At 38.5% G+C, this 18,586-nt stretch overlaps 1 protein-coding gene across 1 annotated transcript in view; it reads right to left on the bottom strand.

The window, feature by feature from the left end:
- DOK6 (docking protein 6) overlaps positions 1–18,586 on the bottom strand; it is a gene marked incomplete at its 3' end in the record, with an annotated part of 407,521 nt that overhangs the window by 57,590 nt on the left and 331,345 nt on the right. Inside the window, exon 7 of the mRNA XM_079717704.1 lies at positions 17,085–17,202. Coding sequence (XP_079573830.1) covers positions 17,085–17,202 — 118 coding nt within the window. The remainder of the gene's footprint in view (positions 1–17,084; positions 17,203–18,586) is intronic.

Raw genomic sequence — 18,586 nt, 5'->3', positions numbered from 1 at the left:
TTCTCGAACTTTAGAAGCTAGAAAACCGTTTATATATATATATATATATATATATATATATATATATATATATATATATATATATATATATATATATATATATATGTTTTAACATCTTTATTGGAGTATAATTGATTTAAAATGGAGTGTTAGTTTCTGCTTTATAACAAAGTGAATCAGCTATACATATACATATATCCCCATATCTCCTCCCTTTTGCATCTCCCTCCCACACTCCCTATCCAACCCCTCTAGGTGGTCACAAAGTACTGAGCTGATCTCCCTGTGCTATGAGGTTGCTACCCACCAGCTATCTATTTTACATTTGGTACTGTATATATATGTCCAAGCCACTCTTGCACTTTGTCCCAGCTTCCCCTTCACCCTCCCTGTGTCCTCAAGTCTATTCTCTAAGTCTGCGTCTTTATTACTGTCCTGCTCTTAAGTTCTCCATATCCATTTTTTTATAGATTCCATATATATGTGTTAACATACAGTATATGTTTTTCTCTTACTGACTTACTTTGCTCTGTATGACAGACTCTAGGTCTATCCACCTCACTACAAATAACTCAATTTCATTTCTTTATATGGCTGAGTAATATTCCACTGTATATATGTGCCACATCTTCTTTATGCATTCATCTGTCAATGGACACTTGGGTTGCTTCCATGTCCTGGCTGTTGTAAACAGAGCTGCAATGAACATTGTGGTACATGACTCTTATTGAATTATGGTTTTCTCAGGGTATATGCCCAGTAGTGGGATTGCTGGGTCATATGGTAGTTTTATTTTTAGTTTTTTAAGGAACCTCCACACTGTTTTCCATAGTGGCTGTATCAATGTACACAATGAACCCACAGTGCAAGAGGGTCCCATTTCTCCACACCCTCTCCAGCATTTGTTGTTTGTAGATTTTTTAATGATGGCCGTTCTGACTGGTGTGAGTTGATACCTCACTGCAGTTCTGATTTGCATTTCTCTAATGATTAGAGATGTTGAGCATCCTTTCATATGTTTGTTGGCAATCTGTATACCTTCTTTGGAGAAATGTCTGTTTAAGTCTTCTGCCCATTTTGGATTGGGTTGTTTGTTTTTTTGATATTGAGCTGCATGAGCTGCTTAAAATTTTGGAGATTAATCCTTTGTCAGTTGCTTCATTTACAAATATATTCTCCCATTATGAAGGTTGTCTTTTCGTCTTCTTTATGGTTTCCTTTGCTGTGCAAAAGCTTTTAAGTTTCATTAGGTCCCATTTGTTTATTTTTGTTTTTATTTCCATTTCTCTAGGAGGTGGGTCAAAAAGGATCTTGCTGTGATTTATGTCATAGAGTGTTCTGCTTATGTTTTCCTCTAAGAGTTTTCTAGTGTCTGGTCTTACATTTAGGTTTTTAATCCATTTTGAGTTTATTTCTGTGTATGGTATTAAGGAGTGTTCTAATTTCATTCTTTTACATGTAGCTGTCCAGTTTCCCCAGCACCACTTATTGAAGAGGCTGTCTTTCTCCACTGTATATTATTGCCTCCTTTATCAAAAATAAGGTGACCATATGTATGTGGGTTTATCTCTGGGCTTTCTATCATGTTCTATTGGTCTATATTTCTGTTTTTGTGCCAGCACCATACCGTCTTGATTACTGTAGTTTTGTAGTATAGTCTGAAGTCAGTGAGCCTGATTCCTCCAGCTCCATAGACAACCATTTCTTAAAGCGAGATTTTTATAAAGTCCTTAGAACAAAATTCTTCATGCAGAGTGGAAACTCTATAATAATATTTTAAAGTTAACCACTATAATAAATTGTAGTAGGATATACAAGGGAATCCCATAATGGTAAGAGCTGATCTTTCAGCTGAAACTCTGCAAGCCAGAAGGGAGTGGCAGGACATATTTAAAATGGTGAAAGGGAAAAACCTACAACTAAGATTACTCTACCCAGCAGGTATCTCATTCAGATTTGACAGAGAAATTAAAAACTTTACAGACAAGCAAAAGCTAAGAGAATTCAGCAACACCAAACCAGCTTTACAACAAATGCTAAAGGAACTTCCCTAGACAGGAAACACAAGAGAAGGAAAAGACCTACAATAACAAGCCCAAAACAATTAAGAAAATGGTAATAGGAACATACATATTGATAACTACCTTATATGTAAATGGATTAAATGCTCTAACCAAAAGACACAGACTGACTGAATGGATACAAAAATGACACCTGTATATATGCTGTCTACAAGAGACCCACTTCAGACCTAGGGACACATACAGACTGAAAGTGAGGGGATGGAAAGTGATATTCCATGCAAATGGAAATCAAAAGAAAGCTGGAGTAGCAATTCTCATATCAGACAAAATACACTTTAAAACAAAGACTATTACAAGAGACAAAGAGGGGGCTTCCCTGGTGGCGCAGTGGTTGAGGGTCTGCCTGCCGATGCAGGGGACGCAGGTTCATGCCCCAGTCCGGGAGGATCCCACATGCCGTGAAGCGGCTGGGGCCGTGAGCCGTGGCTGCTGAGCCTGCGCGTCTGGAGCCTGTGCTCCGCAACGGGAGAGACCACAGCAGTGAGAAGCCCGCGTACTGCAAAAAAAAAAAAAAAAAAAAAAGAGACAAAGAGGGACACTACATAATGATCACGGGATCAATCCAAGAAGAAGATATAACAATTATAAATATTTCTGCAACCGACATAGGAGCACCTCAATACATAAGGCAAATACTAACAGCCATAAAAGGGGAAATTGACAGTAACAAAATCATACTAGGGGACTTTAACACCCAATTTCACCAATGGACAGATCATCCAAAATGAAAATAAATAAGGAAACACAAGCTTAAAATGATACATTAAACAAGATGCACTTAATTGATATTTATAGGGCATTCCATCCAAAAACAACAGAATACACTTTCTTCTCAAGTGATCATGGAACATTCTCCAGGATAGATCATATCTTGGGTCACAAATGAAGTCTTGGTGAATTTAAGAAAATTGAAACCGTATCAAGTATTTTTTCCAAAGAGAATGCTATGAGACTAGATATCAATTACAGGAAAAAATCTGTAAAAAATATAAACACATGGAGGCTAAACAATACACTACTTAATAACCAAGACATCACTGAAGAAATCAAAGAGGAAATCAAAAAATACCTAGAAAAAAATGGCAATGAAAACACGACAACCCAAAACCTATGGGATGCAGCAAAAGCAGTTAGAAGAGGGAAGTTATAGCAAAACAATCCTACCTTAAGAAACAACAAACATCTCAAATAAACAACCTAACCTTACACCTAAAGCAATTAGAGGAAGAAGGACAAAAAAACCCCCAAAGTTAGCAGAAGGAAAGATATCATAAAGATCAGATCAGAAATAAAGGAAAAAGAAATGAAGGAAACAATAGCAAAGATCAATAAAACTAAAAGCTGGTTCTATGAGAACATAAACAAAATTAATAAACCATTAGCCAGACTCATCAAGAAAAAAAGGGAGAAGACTCAAGTCAATAGAATTAAAAATGAAAAAGGAGAAGTAACAACTGACACTGCAGAAATACAAAGGATCATGAGAGATTACTACAAGCAACTCTATGCCAATAAAATGGACAACCTGGAAGAATTGGACAAATTCATAGAAAAGCACAAACTTCCAAGACTGAACCAGGAAGAAATCGAAAATATAAACAGACCAATCACAAGCACTGAAATTGAAACTGTGATTAAAAATTCTCAACAAACAAAAGGCCAGGACCAGATGGCTTCACAGGCGAATTCTATCAAGCATTTAGAGAAGAGCTAACACCTATGCTTCTCAAACTCTTCCAAAATATAGCAGAGGGAGGAACACTCCCACACTCATTCTACGAGGCTATCATCACCCTGATACCAAAACCAGACAACGATGTCCCAAAAAAGAAAACTACAGGCCAGTATCACTGATGAACATAGATGCAAAAACCCTCAACAAAATACTAGCAAACAGAATCCAACAGCACATTAAAAGGATCATACACCATGATTAAGTGGGGTTTATCCCAGGAATGCAAGGATTCTTCAATATATGCAAATCAATTAATGTGATACACCATATTAACAAATTGAAGAATAAACACCTTATGATCATCTCAATAGATGCAGAATAAGCTTTTGACAAAATTCAACACCCATTTATGATAAAAACCCTCGAGAAAATAGGCATAGAGGGAACTTACCTCAACATAATATAGGCCATATATGACAAACCCACAGCCAACATCATCCTCATTTGTGAAAACCTGAAACCATTTCCACTAAGATCAGGAACAAAACAAGTTTGCCCACTCTCACCACTGTTATTCAACATTGTTTTGGAAGTTTTAACCACAGCAGTCAGAGAAAAAAAAGAAATAAAAGGAATACAAATGGGGAAAGAAGAAGTAAAGCTGTCACTGTTTGCAGATGACATGATACTATACATAGAGAATCCTAAAGATGCTACCAGAAAACTTCTAGAGCTAATCAATGAATTTGGTACAGTTGCAGGATAGAAAGTTAATGCACAGAAATCTCTTGCATTCCTATACACTAATGAAGAAAAATCTGAAAGTGAAATTAAAGAAACACTCTCATTTACCATTGCAACAAAAAGAATAAAATACCTAGGAATAAACCTACCTAAGGAGAGAAAAGAACTGTATGCATAAAACTATAAGACACTGATGAAAGAAATTAAAGATGATACAAATAGATGGGAGAGATATACCATGTTCTTGGATTGGAAGAATGAACACTGAAAATGATTATACTACCCAAAGCAATCTAGAGATTCAATGCAATCCCTATCAAACTACCACTGGCATTTTTCAGAGAAATAGAACAAAAAATTTCACAATTTGTATGGAAACAAAAAAGTCCCCACATAGCCAAAGCAATCTTGAGAAAGAAAAATGGAGCTCGAGGAATTAGGCTCCCTGACTTCAGATTATACTACAAAGCTACAGTAATCAAGAAAAAAAAAAAAAAAGGCACTATGGTACTGGCACAAAAACAGAAATATAGATCAATGGAACAGGCTAGAAAGCCCAGAGATAAAGCCACGCACATGTGGTCACCTTACTTTGAAAAAGGAGGCAAGAATATACAATGGCTAAAAGACAGCATCTTCAACTCTTCAATAAGTGGTGCTGGGAAAACTGGACAACTACATGTAAAAGAATGAAATTAGAACTCTCGCTACCACCATACACAAAAATAAAGCCAAAGTGGATTAAAGACCTAAATGTAAGGCCAGACACTAGAAAACTCTTAGAGGAAAACATAGGCAGAACACTCTATTACATAAATCACAGCAAAATCCTTTTTTACCCATCTCCTACAGAAATGGAAATAAAAACAAAAATAAACAAATGGGACCTAATGAAACTTAAAATCTTTTGCACAGCAAACGAAACCATAAACAAGACGAAAAGAAAACCCTCAGAATGGGAGAAAATATTTGCAAATGAAGCAACTGACAGAGGATTTATCTCCAAAATTTACAATTAGCTCATGTAGCTCAATATCAAAGAAGCAAACAACCCAATCCAAAAATGGGCAGAAGACCTAAACAGACATTTCTCCAAAGAAGATATATGGATTGCCAACAAACACATGAAAGGATGCTCAACATCACTAATCATTAGAGAAATGCAAGTCAAAACTACAATGAGATATCATCTCACACCAGTCAGAATGGCCATCATCAAAAAATCTACAAACAATAAATGCTGGAGAGGGTGTGAATAAAAGGGAACCCTCTTGCACTGTTGGTGGGAATGTAAATTGATACAGCCACTATGGAGAATAGTATGGAGGTTCCTTAGAAAAGTAAAAATAGAACTACCATATGACCCAGCAATCCCACTACTGGGCATATACCCCGAGAAAACCATAATTCAAAAAGTGTCATGGGCTTCCCTGGTGGCGCACTGGTTGAGAGTCCGCCTGCCGATGCAGGGGACACGGGTTCGTGACCCGGTCCGGGAAGATCCCACATGCCGCGGAGCGGCTGGGCCCGTGAGCTATGGCCACTGAGCCTGCACTTCCGGAGCCTGTGCTCCGCAACGGGAGAGGCCACAACAGTGAGAGGCCTGCATACCACACACACACACAAAAAGCAACAGAGTCATGTACCACAATGTTCACTGCAGCTCTATTTATAATAGCCAGGACATGGAAGCAACCTAAGTGTCCATTGACAGATGAATGGATAAAGAAGATGTGGCACATATATACAATGGAATATTATTCAGCCATAAAAAGAAACAAAACTGAGTTATTTGTAGTGAGGTGGATGGACCTACAGTCTGCCATACAGAGTGCAGTAAGTCAGAAAGAGAAAAAGAAATACCATATGCTAACACATATATATGGAATCTAAAAAAAAAAAAGTTCGTGAAGAACCTAGGGGCAGGATGGGAATAAAGACACAGACCTACTAGAGAATGGACTTGAGGATGGCAAGGGGGAAGGGTAAGCTGGGGCAAAGTGAGAGATTGGCATGGACATATATACACTACCAAATGTAAAATAGATAGCTAGTGGGAAGCAGCCACATAGCACCGGGAGATCAGCTCGGTGCTTGTCACCACTTAGAGGACTGGGATAGGGAGGGTGGGAGGGAGGGAGATGCAAGAGGGAAGAGATATAGGGTTATATGTATATGTACAGTTGATTCACTGTATTATAAAGCAGAAACTAACACACCATTGTAAAGCAATTATATTCAAATAAAGATGTTAAAAAAATTGTAGTAGGATAGCATGCTTCCCTTTGTCTAGAAAAGAAACTTCTTACTGCAAATTTAATATTGACAATGGTTAGTAATTATGGAATCTTTATACCTTATGTGGACGATCTCATTTAATCGCTGTGACAGGTACCATTATCTTCGTTTTAGAGATCAAGAATATGAGGCTTAGAAAGATTAAGTAAACAGCCCAAAGTCACACAACTTAGCAGTGGTAAAGTTAATATTCAAACTCAGGTTTACTTAACTCTGAAACTCCAGATTTTAACCTCTGCAGATAGAGCCTCTTCACAATGACTGAGTCACCCAAATTTAGCAGAGCCATGGGGATAAAAAATCATTCAAAGTTGCTACCTCATATCATCCAAAGAGAAAATTAATAAGGAAACACAAGCTTTGAATGACACAACAGACCAGATAGATTTAATTGATATTTATGGGACATTCCATCCAAAAACAGCAGATTACACTTTCTTCTCAATTGTGCATGGAACATTCTCCAGGATGGATCACATCTTGCATCACAAATCAAGCCTCGGTGAATTTAAGAAAATTGAAATCATATCAAGCATCTTTTCTGACCACAACACTATGAGACTGGAAATCAATTACAGGGGAAAAAACGTAAAAAACACAGATAGATGGAGGGTAAACAATACATTACTAAATAACCAAGAGATCACTGAAGAAATCAAAGAGGAAATCAAAAAATACCTAGAGACAAATGACAATGAAAACACGACAATCCAAAACCTATCAGATGCAGCAAAAGCAGTTCTAAGAGGGCAGTTTATAGCAATACAATCCTACTTCAAGAAACAACAAACATCTCAAATAAACAATCTAACCTTACACCTAAAAGGAGTGGAGAAAGAAGAACAAACAAAACCAAAAGTTAGCAGAAGGAAAGAAATCATAAAAATCAGAGCAGAAATAAGTGAAATAGAAACAAAGAAAACAAGAGCAAAGATCAATGGAATTAAAAGCTGGTTCTTTGAAAAGATAAAATTGATAAACCATTAGCCAGACTCATTAAGAAAAAGAGGGAGAGGACTCAAATCAATAAAATTGGAAATGAAAAAGGAGAAGTTACAACAGACACCGCCAAAATAAAAGGCATCCTAAGAGACTACTACAAGCAACTCTATGCCAATAAAATGGACAACCTGGAAGAAATGGACAAATTCTTAGAAAGGTATAACCTTCCAAGACTGAACCAGGAGGAAATAGAAAATGTGAACAGACCAATCACAAGTAACGAAACTGAAAGTGTGATTAAAAATCTTCCAACAAACAAAAGTCCAGGACCAGATGGTTTCACAGGTGAATTGTATCAAACATTTAGAGAAGAGCTAACACCCATCCTTCTCAAACTCTTCCAAAAATTGCAAAGGAAGGGACACTCCGTAACTCATTCTATGAGGCCACCATCACCCTGATACCAAAACCAGACAAAGATATTACAAAAAAAGAAAATTACACATCAATATCACTGATGAATATAGTTGCAAAAATCCTCAACAAAATACGAGCAAACAGAATCCAACAGCACATTAAAAGGATCATACACCATGATGAAGTGGGATTTATCCCAGGGATGCAAGGATTCTTCAATAGATGCAAATCAATGAATGTGATACACCATATTAACAAATTGAAGAAGAAAAACCATATGATCATCTCAATAGATGCAGAAAAAGCTTTTGACAAACTTCAACACCCATTTATGATAAAACCTCTCCAGAAAGTGCGCGTACAGGGACACCTACCTCAAAATAATAAAGGCCACATACAAGAAACCCACAGCAAATATCATTCTCAATGGTGAAAAACTGAAAGCATTTCCTCTAAGATCAGGAACAAGACAAGGATGTCCACTCTCACCACTATTATTCAACACAGTTTTGGATGTCCTAGCCATGGCAATCAGAGAAGAGAAATAATAAAAGGAATACAAATAGGAAAAGGAGAAACAAAACTGTCACTGTTTGCAGATGACATGATACTATACATAGAGAATCCTAAAGATGTCACCAGAAAACTACTAGAGCTAATCAATGAATTTGGTAAAGTTGCAGGATACAAAGTTAATGCACAGAAATCTCTTGTATTCCTATATACTAACAATGAGAAATCTGAAAGAGAAATTAAGGAAACACTCCCATTTACCACTGCAACAAAAAGAATAAAATACCTAGGAATAAACCTATGTGAGGAGACAAAAGACATGTATGCAGAACACTATAAGACACTGATGAAAGAAAGTAAAAATGATACAAACAGATGGAGAGATATACCATGTTCTTGGATTGGAAGAATCAACATTGTGAAAATGACTATACTACCCAAGGCAATCTACAGATTCAATGCAATCCCTATCAAAACTGCTAACGGCATTTTTCACAGAAGTAGAACAAAAAATTTCACAATTTGTATGGAAACATAAAAGACCCCGAGTAGCCAAAGCAATGTTGAGAAAGAAAAACAGAGCTGGAGGAATCAGGCTCCCTGAATTCAGACTATACTACAAAGCTACAGTAATCAAGACAATATGGTACTGGCACATAAAAAGAAATATAGATCAATGGAACAGGATAGAAAGCCCAGAGATAAACCCACACACCTATGGTCAACTGATCTATGACAAAGGAGGCAAGGATATACAGTGGAGAAAAGACATTCTCTTCAATAAGTGGTGCTGGCAAAACTGGACAGCTACATGGAAAAGAATGAAATTAGAACACTCCCTAACACCATACACAAAAATAAACTCAAAAGGGATTAGAGACCTAAATGTAAGACCAGACACTATAAAACTCTTAGAGGAAAACATAGGAAGAACACTCTTTGACATAAATCACAGCAAGATCTTTTTTGATCCACCTCCTAGAGTAATGGAAATAAAAACAAAAATTAACAAATGGGACCTAATGAAACTTAAAGGCTTTTGCAAAGCAAAAGAAACTACTAAGAAGACGAGAAGACAACCCTCAGAATGGGAGAAAATATTTGCAAACGAATCAACAAAGGATTAATCTTCAAAATAGATAAACAGCTCATGCAGCTCAGTATTAAAAAATCAAGCATCCCAATCCAGAAATGGGCAGAAGACCTAAATAGACATTTCTCCAAAGAAGACTTACAGATGGCCAAAAAGCACATGAAAAGCTGTTCAACATCACTAATTATTAGAGAAATGTAAATCAAAACTACAATGAGGTATTACCTCACACCAGTTAGAATGGGCTTCATCAGAAAATCTACAAACAACAAATGCTGGAGAGGGTGTGGAGAAAAGGGAACCCTCTTGCACTGTTGCTGGGAATGTAAATTGACACAGCCACCGTGGAGAACAGTATGGACGTTCCTTAAAAATCTAAAAATAGAATGACCATATGACCCAGAAGTCCCACTCCTGCGCATATACTCAGAGAAAACCATAATTCAAAAAGACATGTGCACCCCAATGTTCATTGCAGCACTATTTACAATAGCCGGGTCATGAAGGCAACCTAAATACCCATCGACAGATGTTGGATAAAGAAGATGTGGTACATATCTACAATGGAATATTACTCAGCCATAAAAAGGAACGAAATTGAGTCATTTGCAGAGACGTTGATGAATCTAGAGACTGTCATATAGAGTGAAGTCAGTCAGAAAGAGAAAAACAGATATCATATATTAACGCATATATGTGGAACCTAGAAAAATGGTACAGATGAACTGGTTTGCAGGGCAGAAGTTGAGACACAGACGTAGAGAACAAACGTATGGACACCAAGGGGGGAAAGCGGCAGGGGGTGGTGGTGGTGGTGTGATGAATTGGGAGATTGGGATTGACATGTATACACTGATGTGAATAAAATGGATGACTAATAACCTGCTGTGTAAAAAAATAAAATTTAAAAATTAAAAAAAAAGGAAAAAGAAAATGTAGATTCACCATAAAAAAAAAGTTGCTACATCAGAACCTAGTAGAAGAAACAGGTTTATAAACAAATAGATTGATATATTAAAGCTATACCTAAATGTCTGGGAGCTTGTAAGAGGGAGTGCTGGATGATAACTGTGGGGTATAAGGGACGTTTCACAGTGAGAATATTTGGAGCATTTTTTTGTTGTCTATCTTGGGGAAGCAACTGTTTCATTCCTCTCTGAAAACTGATATCCAGGGAGGCACTTTCTGCTCTGACTTACCCTTCGTAAGGTAAGGATACGCAGTACATGTTCAGAGAATGTCTGATCGACACAAAGTGTTGATTCTAAAAACCGGCTCATATTTTAAGGTTTGCTGCCAAATCGCCAGAAGGCAGGGTCGGGCCTTATGGAGAACGTGGGATGTATTGGCTGCTGTGGACCCACAGTGACTGATTCACCTGACAACACGTAGATCAAATCCTGGGAAGATGGGAGCGTGAACACGTGCAAGCTCCTTTTTACCCCCGGTGCAAATTTCTCTCTCTGTGTGTGTGTGTTACTTGCTACAGGAGGCTTTTACTAACTTTGCAATTTGGAAAACATCATATCATGAAAATTTAAACAGAAGATCTCAATGGAAGCAATTTAAAAACCATGTGAACTTGAAATTAAACAGGCCATAAAGAAGGACAAAGGGTCAGAGCTGAGCAGAGAGTAAATCCTCTGATTTCCCTCCCTCGTCTCCACCAGAACTCCATTTACCGTTTTCCAAAGGTTATCTCTAATCCTAATTGCCTGTTTGCATCCTGTCCTTCTGAGAAATTGGAGCAGCAGATGCCCTTTCGGTGAACATAACATGCCTTCTGTGTAATCACGTTGGCTGCTGTGCTGACACCGGGGGTCTGGAGCTAATTACAGATGTACCACGGGCGGAGGGAGCAGACAGTTCAGAGCTGGCGTTTGAATATTAATCAGCTTAATGAAAGCAGAACTCCAAAAGTTGTCACCTTTACAAACGGCATCCCTAATTGTCCTTAATTCCAAGAGCGAAGATGGTCAGGCTGTTCAAAAACGAGTCCCAGCCTATCTATGTAGATTTGTGTAAAAAATAGTAATTAAATGTATCAGGGAAAGCTTAAGGATAACACACAGTCTCATAAGGTGGCGCATGGGGATCATTTCCAGCTCACATTCTTGATGCCCCCTTCTCATCATTCTAGCTTGTGGAAGAGCAAATCCCGGATGGAAGCATCAGGTGGAGAGGCAGAAACCCAGCATCTCACAGTATCTCCTGTGCTACCAAAGGAAAGACCAGCAGCAGGAAGCGTCTGTGTTCAGTAACAACGATCCTAAAGCAAGGAACAGACACGCCAACAAAGGCCTGAGCCTGTGCACTGAGAAGGGCTGCTGGGACCGTGGAGTGGACGTGGTTCCTTTCGCGACACTGGTTGAGAGCTGTCCTCAGAGAGAAGAGTGGTCGCGACACCATCCCCTCCTTGTATCCTTTATAACACATTTTCTAATACATTTTTGAGTTCATTGAAGACTCACAAGTGCCTCCCATGAGCGAGCTTTGGTACCACCCATGGTCTTTACTAGTTTGATTTGTCGTCTTTAATAAATGCTCTTGTCATCTTCACAAATCCCACTTTAAAGACCCTGCTCTATAGTCCATCATCTAAATAAGTAGAATGGCAATTAAAAGTCAAGGTGAGAGCCTTAAGTAAGAACAACTCTGACCTCCTTACTGTAAACAGCTCCTTTGCCCCTTTTCTGTTTCTTCATCCCTGTTTTCCTTAGACCTTAGTTGTAAAGATGAGATCATCAGGCAACATTTAACATAGTTCCTGGTTTCTGCTTTTCTAAATATACACAACACCTTACCTAACCTGTTAGTTCTTTTCCTGGATGAGAACAAATAAGAATGAAGAATTAAGTAGTTAAAGAATGACTGACTCTCTACCCCTAGCTTCTTCCCCTTAGAAAATTTGCGGGTGGACCCTGTGGGGGCAGGTAAACCCTGTGGGCAAGACACATCCCAAGGAAGATGGGGAGGAGTCAGCAGGCCTGCACACAGTGGAAAAATGATGAAGAATCTGACCTCCTGCCTTAATGATTAACTGAAATGGTTTCCCCTTTTTCCCTTTAAAAGCTGTCATGGCTGAGCAGAATCTTGGGAACTGGTCTCTGGACATGAGTCCACCATCTCCCCAGATTGCCGGCTTTTCTGAATAAAGTCCATCCTTTTCTACCGAATCTTGCCTCTCGATTTATTGGCTGTTGAGTGGTCTTTTTCTTTCTTTTCTTTCTTTCTTCCTTCCTTCTTTTCTTTTTCTTTCTTTTTCTTTCTCTTCTTTCCTTCTTTCCCCTTCTTCCCACCCTTCCTCTCTCTCTCTCTCCTTCTTTCTTTCTGTCTTCTGCTTTTTTTGAGTGTTCCTCATCCTCCCAACACATTTTCTGCTGAAGGCCTTAGAACTAAAATCACAGTTCTATCACTAGTAAAACAAATGATGTGTTTTGAGCATTCACTTTTGAGTCAAGAGTTCAAGATCATGTTTCCTTCCCTTTAACGGTTTATGTTTCCCTGAGTCTAGAGATAATATCTCTAGAATGTGTTGTGACACAAATGTTTTTCACAAATGCAGAAGTTAGAGAAACATAAATAAAAAATTATGTTCTAATACAAATCAATCATTCCGATTACCTGGTAAAAATCGAGAAAAGGAAAGGTCTTTTTTAACGACTTCTCCAGGAAGAGGTGACATAACCCATCACAGCCATTTAGGGATAGAGATTTTAAACAGCAGCTGCCTCGTACTTAGCTAGTGTATATTTATTAAAGAGGAATCATTCTGTTTTTCAAATTTTTTGACTCCAGAGAGCTAGAGCACACTGGGGAAACCATAACAGCTCATACTTTCAGAGCGCTGTTCTGGGAGTACCATGGAGAGATCTGATATTGCACCTTTCTTCCAAACATTAGAGCAAACAACACAGGATGTCAGTATTGATATGTCCATCTTCTACAGTGTATATTGCCTCTATGGTTATAGACTGGATGACAGAGTGAATACAGTAAAACCAAGTAAAGTGCAGTTTTGAGGGTGACCGGCAACTGAAGTTATAGGAAGTCTTTATATGTAATGGATTTGTTTTCACACCAGGAATTTTTTTCATTCCAGTACGTGTGCTGCTTATTAATGAATTCCAATCTATTAAACTTTAAGCATATAAAACTTCCCCCCCTTTACCTTCTGAATGAAAGCCTGTTGAATTTAATTCATATTGATCTCAGCTTCACAGTCAGAATGTTAACAGTATGGTGAAAAAATTCTAACGACGGATTTTTATTCCTCAATGCTACCTGCAGTTTACTTGATGATATATCACCGACCAATGCCAGAGTTTTCCTTTGACTCTGGAAGATCAATGATGATAGTTGCTTGACTATGTTCTCCTCTTTGTAAAGAAGAGGTGATGCCACTTCAAGGAGCACAACTGAGGGAGTGAGATGCAAAATAACCACACTTTTAAATGCAGTTTAGTGAAAAAAATGCACCTGTGCATGAAGGGGTGATGAGGTTGTTTCTATTTTGATTTTTCTTGATTCAGTAGTTTTATTCCGCCCTAATTCCATGAGGGCAGAGCCGGAGGAGGTCACACCCCAGTAAAAACCACGGTCAAAGGCTCTGCCCTCCACCTCTCTCAGCACAACAAAAGGAGAACAAAATAAATCACTGTCAAAGTATCACTAACAAATTTGTATCTATATTGACCTATATATTATCTACCTACCTACAATCTATTTATCTATCTTTATCTCTCTATATGATATAACCATAATATGAGGGGTATATAAAATGGCAAAATGTGTTTCTCTAAGAAGTATGCAACACAAAAATAAATTCACAGTATAGTGAAATGTACTCTACATTGAGTATATTCTATACTTATCTGACATACAGTAATTACCTTAATCAATGCATATTTTTTGTTACATAAAAACAACAACTAATGACCAAAGAAGAATGCGACATTGAGATTGAAGGGGTTCGGAATGAGCCTCCCCAAAATGTGCCACTTTGGCGTGTGGGCTATTTTGAGCTGAAGACAATCAAGGTCCAAAAGACTCAGGAAGAGCTTTTAACCTCTCACTTAATTGCCTGAAAGAATTTAGACAGGGGGCCTGGCTCAGACACAGAGATAACTTTATCTGAATGACCGATCATTGTGGCAGGGCAAACAGTTAATTACCAAACATCTGCTCTTCTTATTGTCCTGTGACTCACCTTCCTCCCCATGGAAGTCCCAGGTCCCTGTCCCTTCCCTTAGCTCAGGATGCCATATAAGCCTCAGTTGCCAGACTTGCCTTTGGCTCTCATGGGACTCCCGTATATGTAACAAATTTTTTTTCTCCTGTTAATCTAATGTCAATTTAATTATTAGACCAGCCAAAGAAGCTGGAAGGTTAGAAGGTAAATTTTACCTTGCCAACAAGATGATATAAATAAACAGTTCATCGTAATCAATAAGGCATTTGAAACCCTTAACTGGAAATTAATATTTGTGACATAAATCATAGAGAATTCTAATTAGTTATTGATTCTATTTTATTGTGTAAATCAATACTGTCCTCCAACAAGTCTCTGGCAATGTTTTCAGAAATTTAATGCATTCTGGTATTTTTTGTTGGGTGCTTATGACATTATTTCTAAAGTTATCAGTCTAAATCTTAATGCTACCTTCGGAGAAAAGTTTTCTGTATGTTACCATGAAAACCACAGTCTTTTATTTGCTGGGATTACAAACTGACACCTTGTCAGAACCCAAAGTTTTCAGTACAGTGGTTCCAACCCATTTCCAATTTATTTGTATTAACATCTCGCTTTCTTTTTGTTTAGAAATTTAACTGTTTTATTCTCTTATTCAAATATTCCACAGTTTTAGTTTTCTTCTATTGAATATCAATATTTACATATATATGTTTATGTTTAAATAAAAACAACCTTACGTTAAAGGCATATTTTCTAATTTTTCTAATCCCTGGAACAAGCAAGATTAGCTTCATAAGATCATGACTGGGGTGATTTTAGTGTGTGGTTACTGGCATTTGTGGACAGAAGAAACAGAATGGAAGCACGTCTCCTCTTTCTGACAAATGAAACTGTCGAAGCAGTTCCCCTCCTTTTCTCAATCCTCTAATCCTTGTGCCATTAAAGATTTTCTCATACAAATAAGTAATACAAAAAGATAATAAGGACCTATTAAATACAGGTAGTCAAGTTGGTGATAAGAGGGTTCATTTACAATATAAAATGCAATTATCTTCTGTAAGTGACTAACATGGTTCTGACTGCTTGTCCTTGCAGAATATATCTTTAATCATTCATTCCCACTCAACAAATCCCATTATTCTAGGTTTGAACCTCTGGCAAGCAAATACTGCTTTAAAAATACACTATTTCAGTTTGCTTGTTACAGAAATTTTTTTTTTTGTCAAAACATTTAGTGTTGTTAATATGAGCAAAAGTTAATGTATGAAAAGAAAAATATTCTGAAAGGTTATGATGGCCATTCCTTCACCAGATATTTATTGGGTACCTAGTATGTTCAAGCCTATTATGCTCGAACAAGGTTTGATGAGTGTTTTCAGCTGTATCTTTTTAGCCTTATTTTTCTTAGTTCCTGCTTCCTCCTGTCTTGGTCAGCTGTTAGTTTTTTGCAGCTGAATATTTTATCTGAAGGTTAAGTTTATGAATTTAGGACAAAAGGGAAAAAATAGGAGGAGAACCACGGAAACTGAGTTCGGCTGCTGTTGGTCAAATACCTGCTCCCTGTTCCTCCGATTCATCTGCTAAGCAGTCAGTCAACGCTTCATCATTAGGAAAAATACAGAAACAACAATACTTACACTTGTCTCCTTCGGCTCTGCACCCGCCCGTATGGTTTCTATGTCAAGGCTTTGGCTAAACCTTAAAACTGTGAGTAGGTTCATGCAGCATTTCATCACAGAGCTGGAAGTCAGCCTCCTGAACTGATATTCAATCCTATTACGGCAACAAGATGCTAAGAAAGAAATCCTTTGTAAAACACAGCATGAAACAGACCCTGGTATTAGCTACTTTTAGCTTCTGATAATATGTTTTGCATAATGTTTTAGTCAAATTCCTGGGCCAAAGCGGGTCCTCAGCCCTTGGTGATCTTTGGGATAATTTTTACGATGAGTCTATGAAATGATACCTTTAGCAAAGCCACGGTAAATCTCAGAGCTCCCGCTGTGGCCAGTGACAGCTGGTAAATGGAAATGGAGGAAAAGCAAGTAATGCAAATACAAAGCAATTAGCATGGCTCGTGGCCCACCTGTAGGAAGCTGAAGGCGGCGCTTTACGGTTACTTGCCTTGCAAACTGTAGATTTCTCCAACGCTGTTCTGCCGAGTGATGTGATGCCAGTATGCACTGCGCGGGAGAGAGATTGATTTGGATAACGTCACTGGTTCAGTCAAGCTTGTCTGAAGCTAAAAGAAAAAGATAATGTGTGTTAGGCTTTGTTTAAAATATTAAACTGAAATGTGTTCTTTTAAAAGTTCAGCGTTAAACGTGGGTGACATATGATAGACTCTGTTACAGATTCCTGCATTACCTGCTGTTTCAAGATACCATTTTGGTTTTTTTGGAGGGGGGTGCGTGGTGCACCGTGTGGCTTTCAGGATCTTAGTTCCCCGACCAGGGATTGAACCTGGGGCCACTGAAATGAAAGCACTGAATGCTAACCACTGGACTGCCAGGGAACTCCCAAGATATCATTTTAAAAAAAGGAAAATCATGACTTAAAAAATATGAAATGAACACTTGTAAACAATTAATCTCACTCATTAATTAAGAAGGGAACAAAAAGATGGTAGACTGATTCCAAGGAGAATTCAAAGGGCTTATAGCTGGCCGGGAACGCTGGTAAGTAGCCACAGCAGTAATCAATTACATTCCATCAGACAAGTTTATTTGCATTTCTAGAAGCAAGAATTACCTGCATTATTGATACTATCGGCTTTCTACAATTTATTGAATTGTAAAATAACTCAAAAAACGGAGGTGTAAGCCCTTTCCGAAACAGATACCCCCAAATGGTGCCAAGCACAAGATACCATTTCTTTTTTACCCATTTCATTGTCTGTTGGGCTGCACCTCACAAGCCTACAAGCCCTGTGTTTGCCCAGCTTCAAGACCGAAGAAAGAGCCCGGAGCTGGCAACAGAGACATCAGTGGTTTAATGGATGGGGGAGCTTACATGTCTGAAGCAAGGTCCTGGAGTGATACCGTACCGTGTGCCGGCGCAAGGCAGGCAGGATGCGGCAGGCAGGATGCGGCAGAATATGGCGGCAGTCTTTGCTGGCGGAGGGGGATTGCCAGTTATATGGGGATTGCCAGTTATATGGGGATTGACATCAGGTGGGCTCATTAGTTACCAGGGAAACCAGCGGAGGGCATGCACCTCCCCGCCCCTTTGATAAGAACAATCACCAGCTGGGACCTGGGGTAAGTACGCAGGAAGGTCAGTCGTATGCATAGGGTGTAGGTGAAGCAGGCCCTGGTTGGGCAGCGGATGGACAGAGCGCAGGAGAGCAGCCATGCTGAGTGGCCTGAACACACAGCGTCTTCCAGGTTTTCCTGACACCCGCTCCCACCCTCACCCCATGGCTTTTTCCTTGCGCCTGCAATAGGAGTTTGTACATATTAGAAAAAGTGTTTTCCCTGAGAAGTTCTGTGATAAAAGTGTGGTATATTTTCTTATTTGAAAGATAAACTGTAAGGTTAGCTACAGAGATCCACACAACATCCCATCAGGTGATGCTCAGACACCTGATTAGTTCAAACAGAATAATACTTTACATTGCATTTTCA

This window comes from Hyperoodon ampullatus (assembly GCF_949752795.1).
Source record: "Hyperoodon ampullatus genome assembly, chromosome: 13".
NCBI classification, from domain to species: domain Eukaryota; kingdom Metazoa; phylum Chordata; class Mammalia; order Artiodactyla; family Ziphiidae; genus Hyperoodon; species Hyperoodon ampullatus.
The sequence above is the reverse complement of the archived record's forward strand: the minus strand, read 5'-3'. Positions and strand labels throughout refer to the sequence as shown.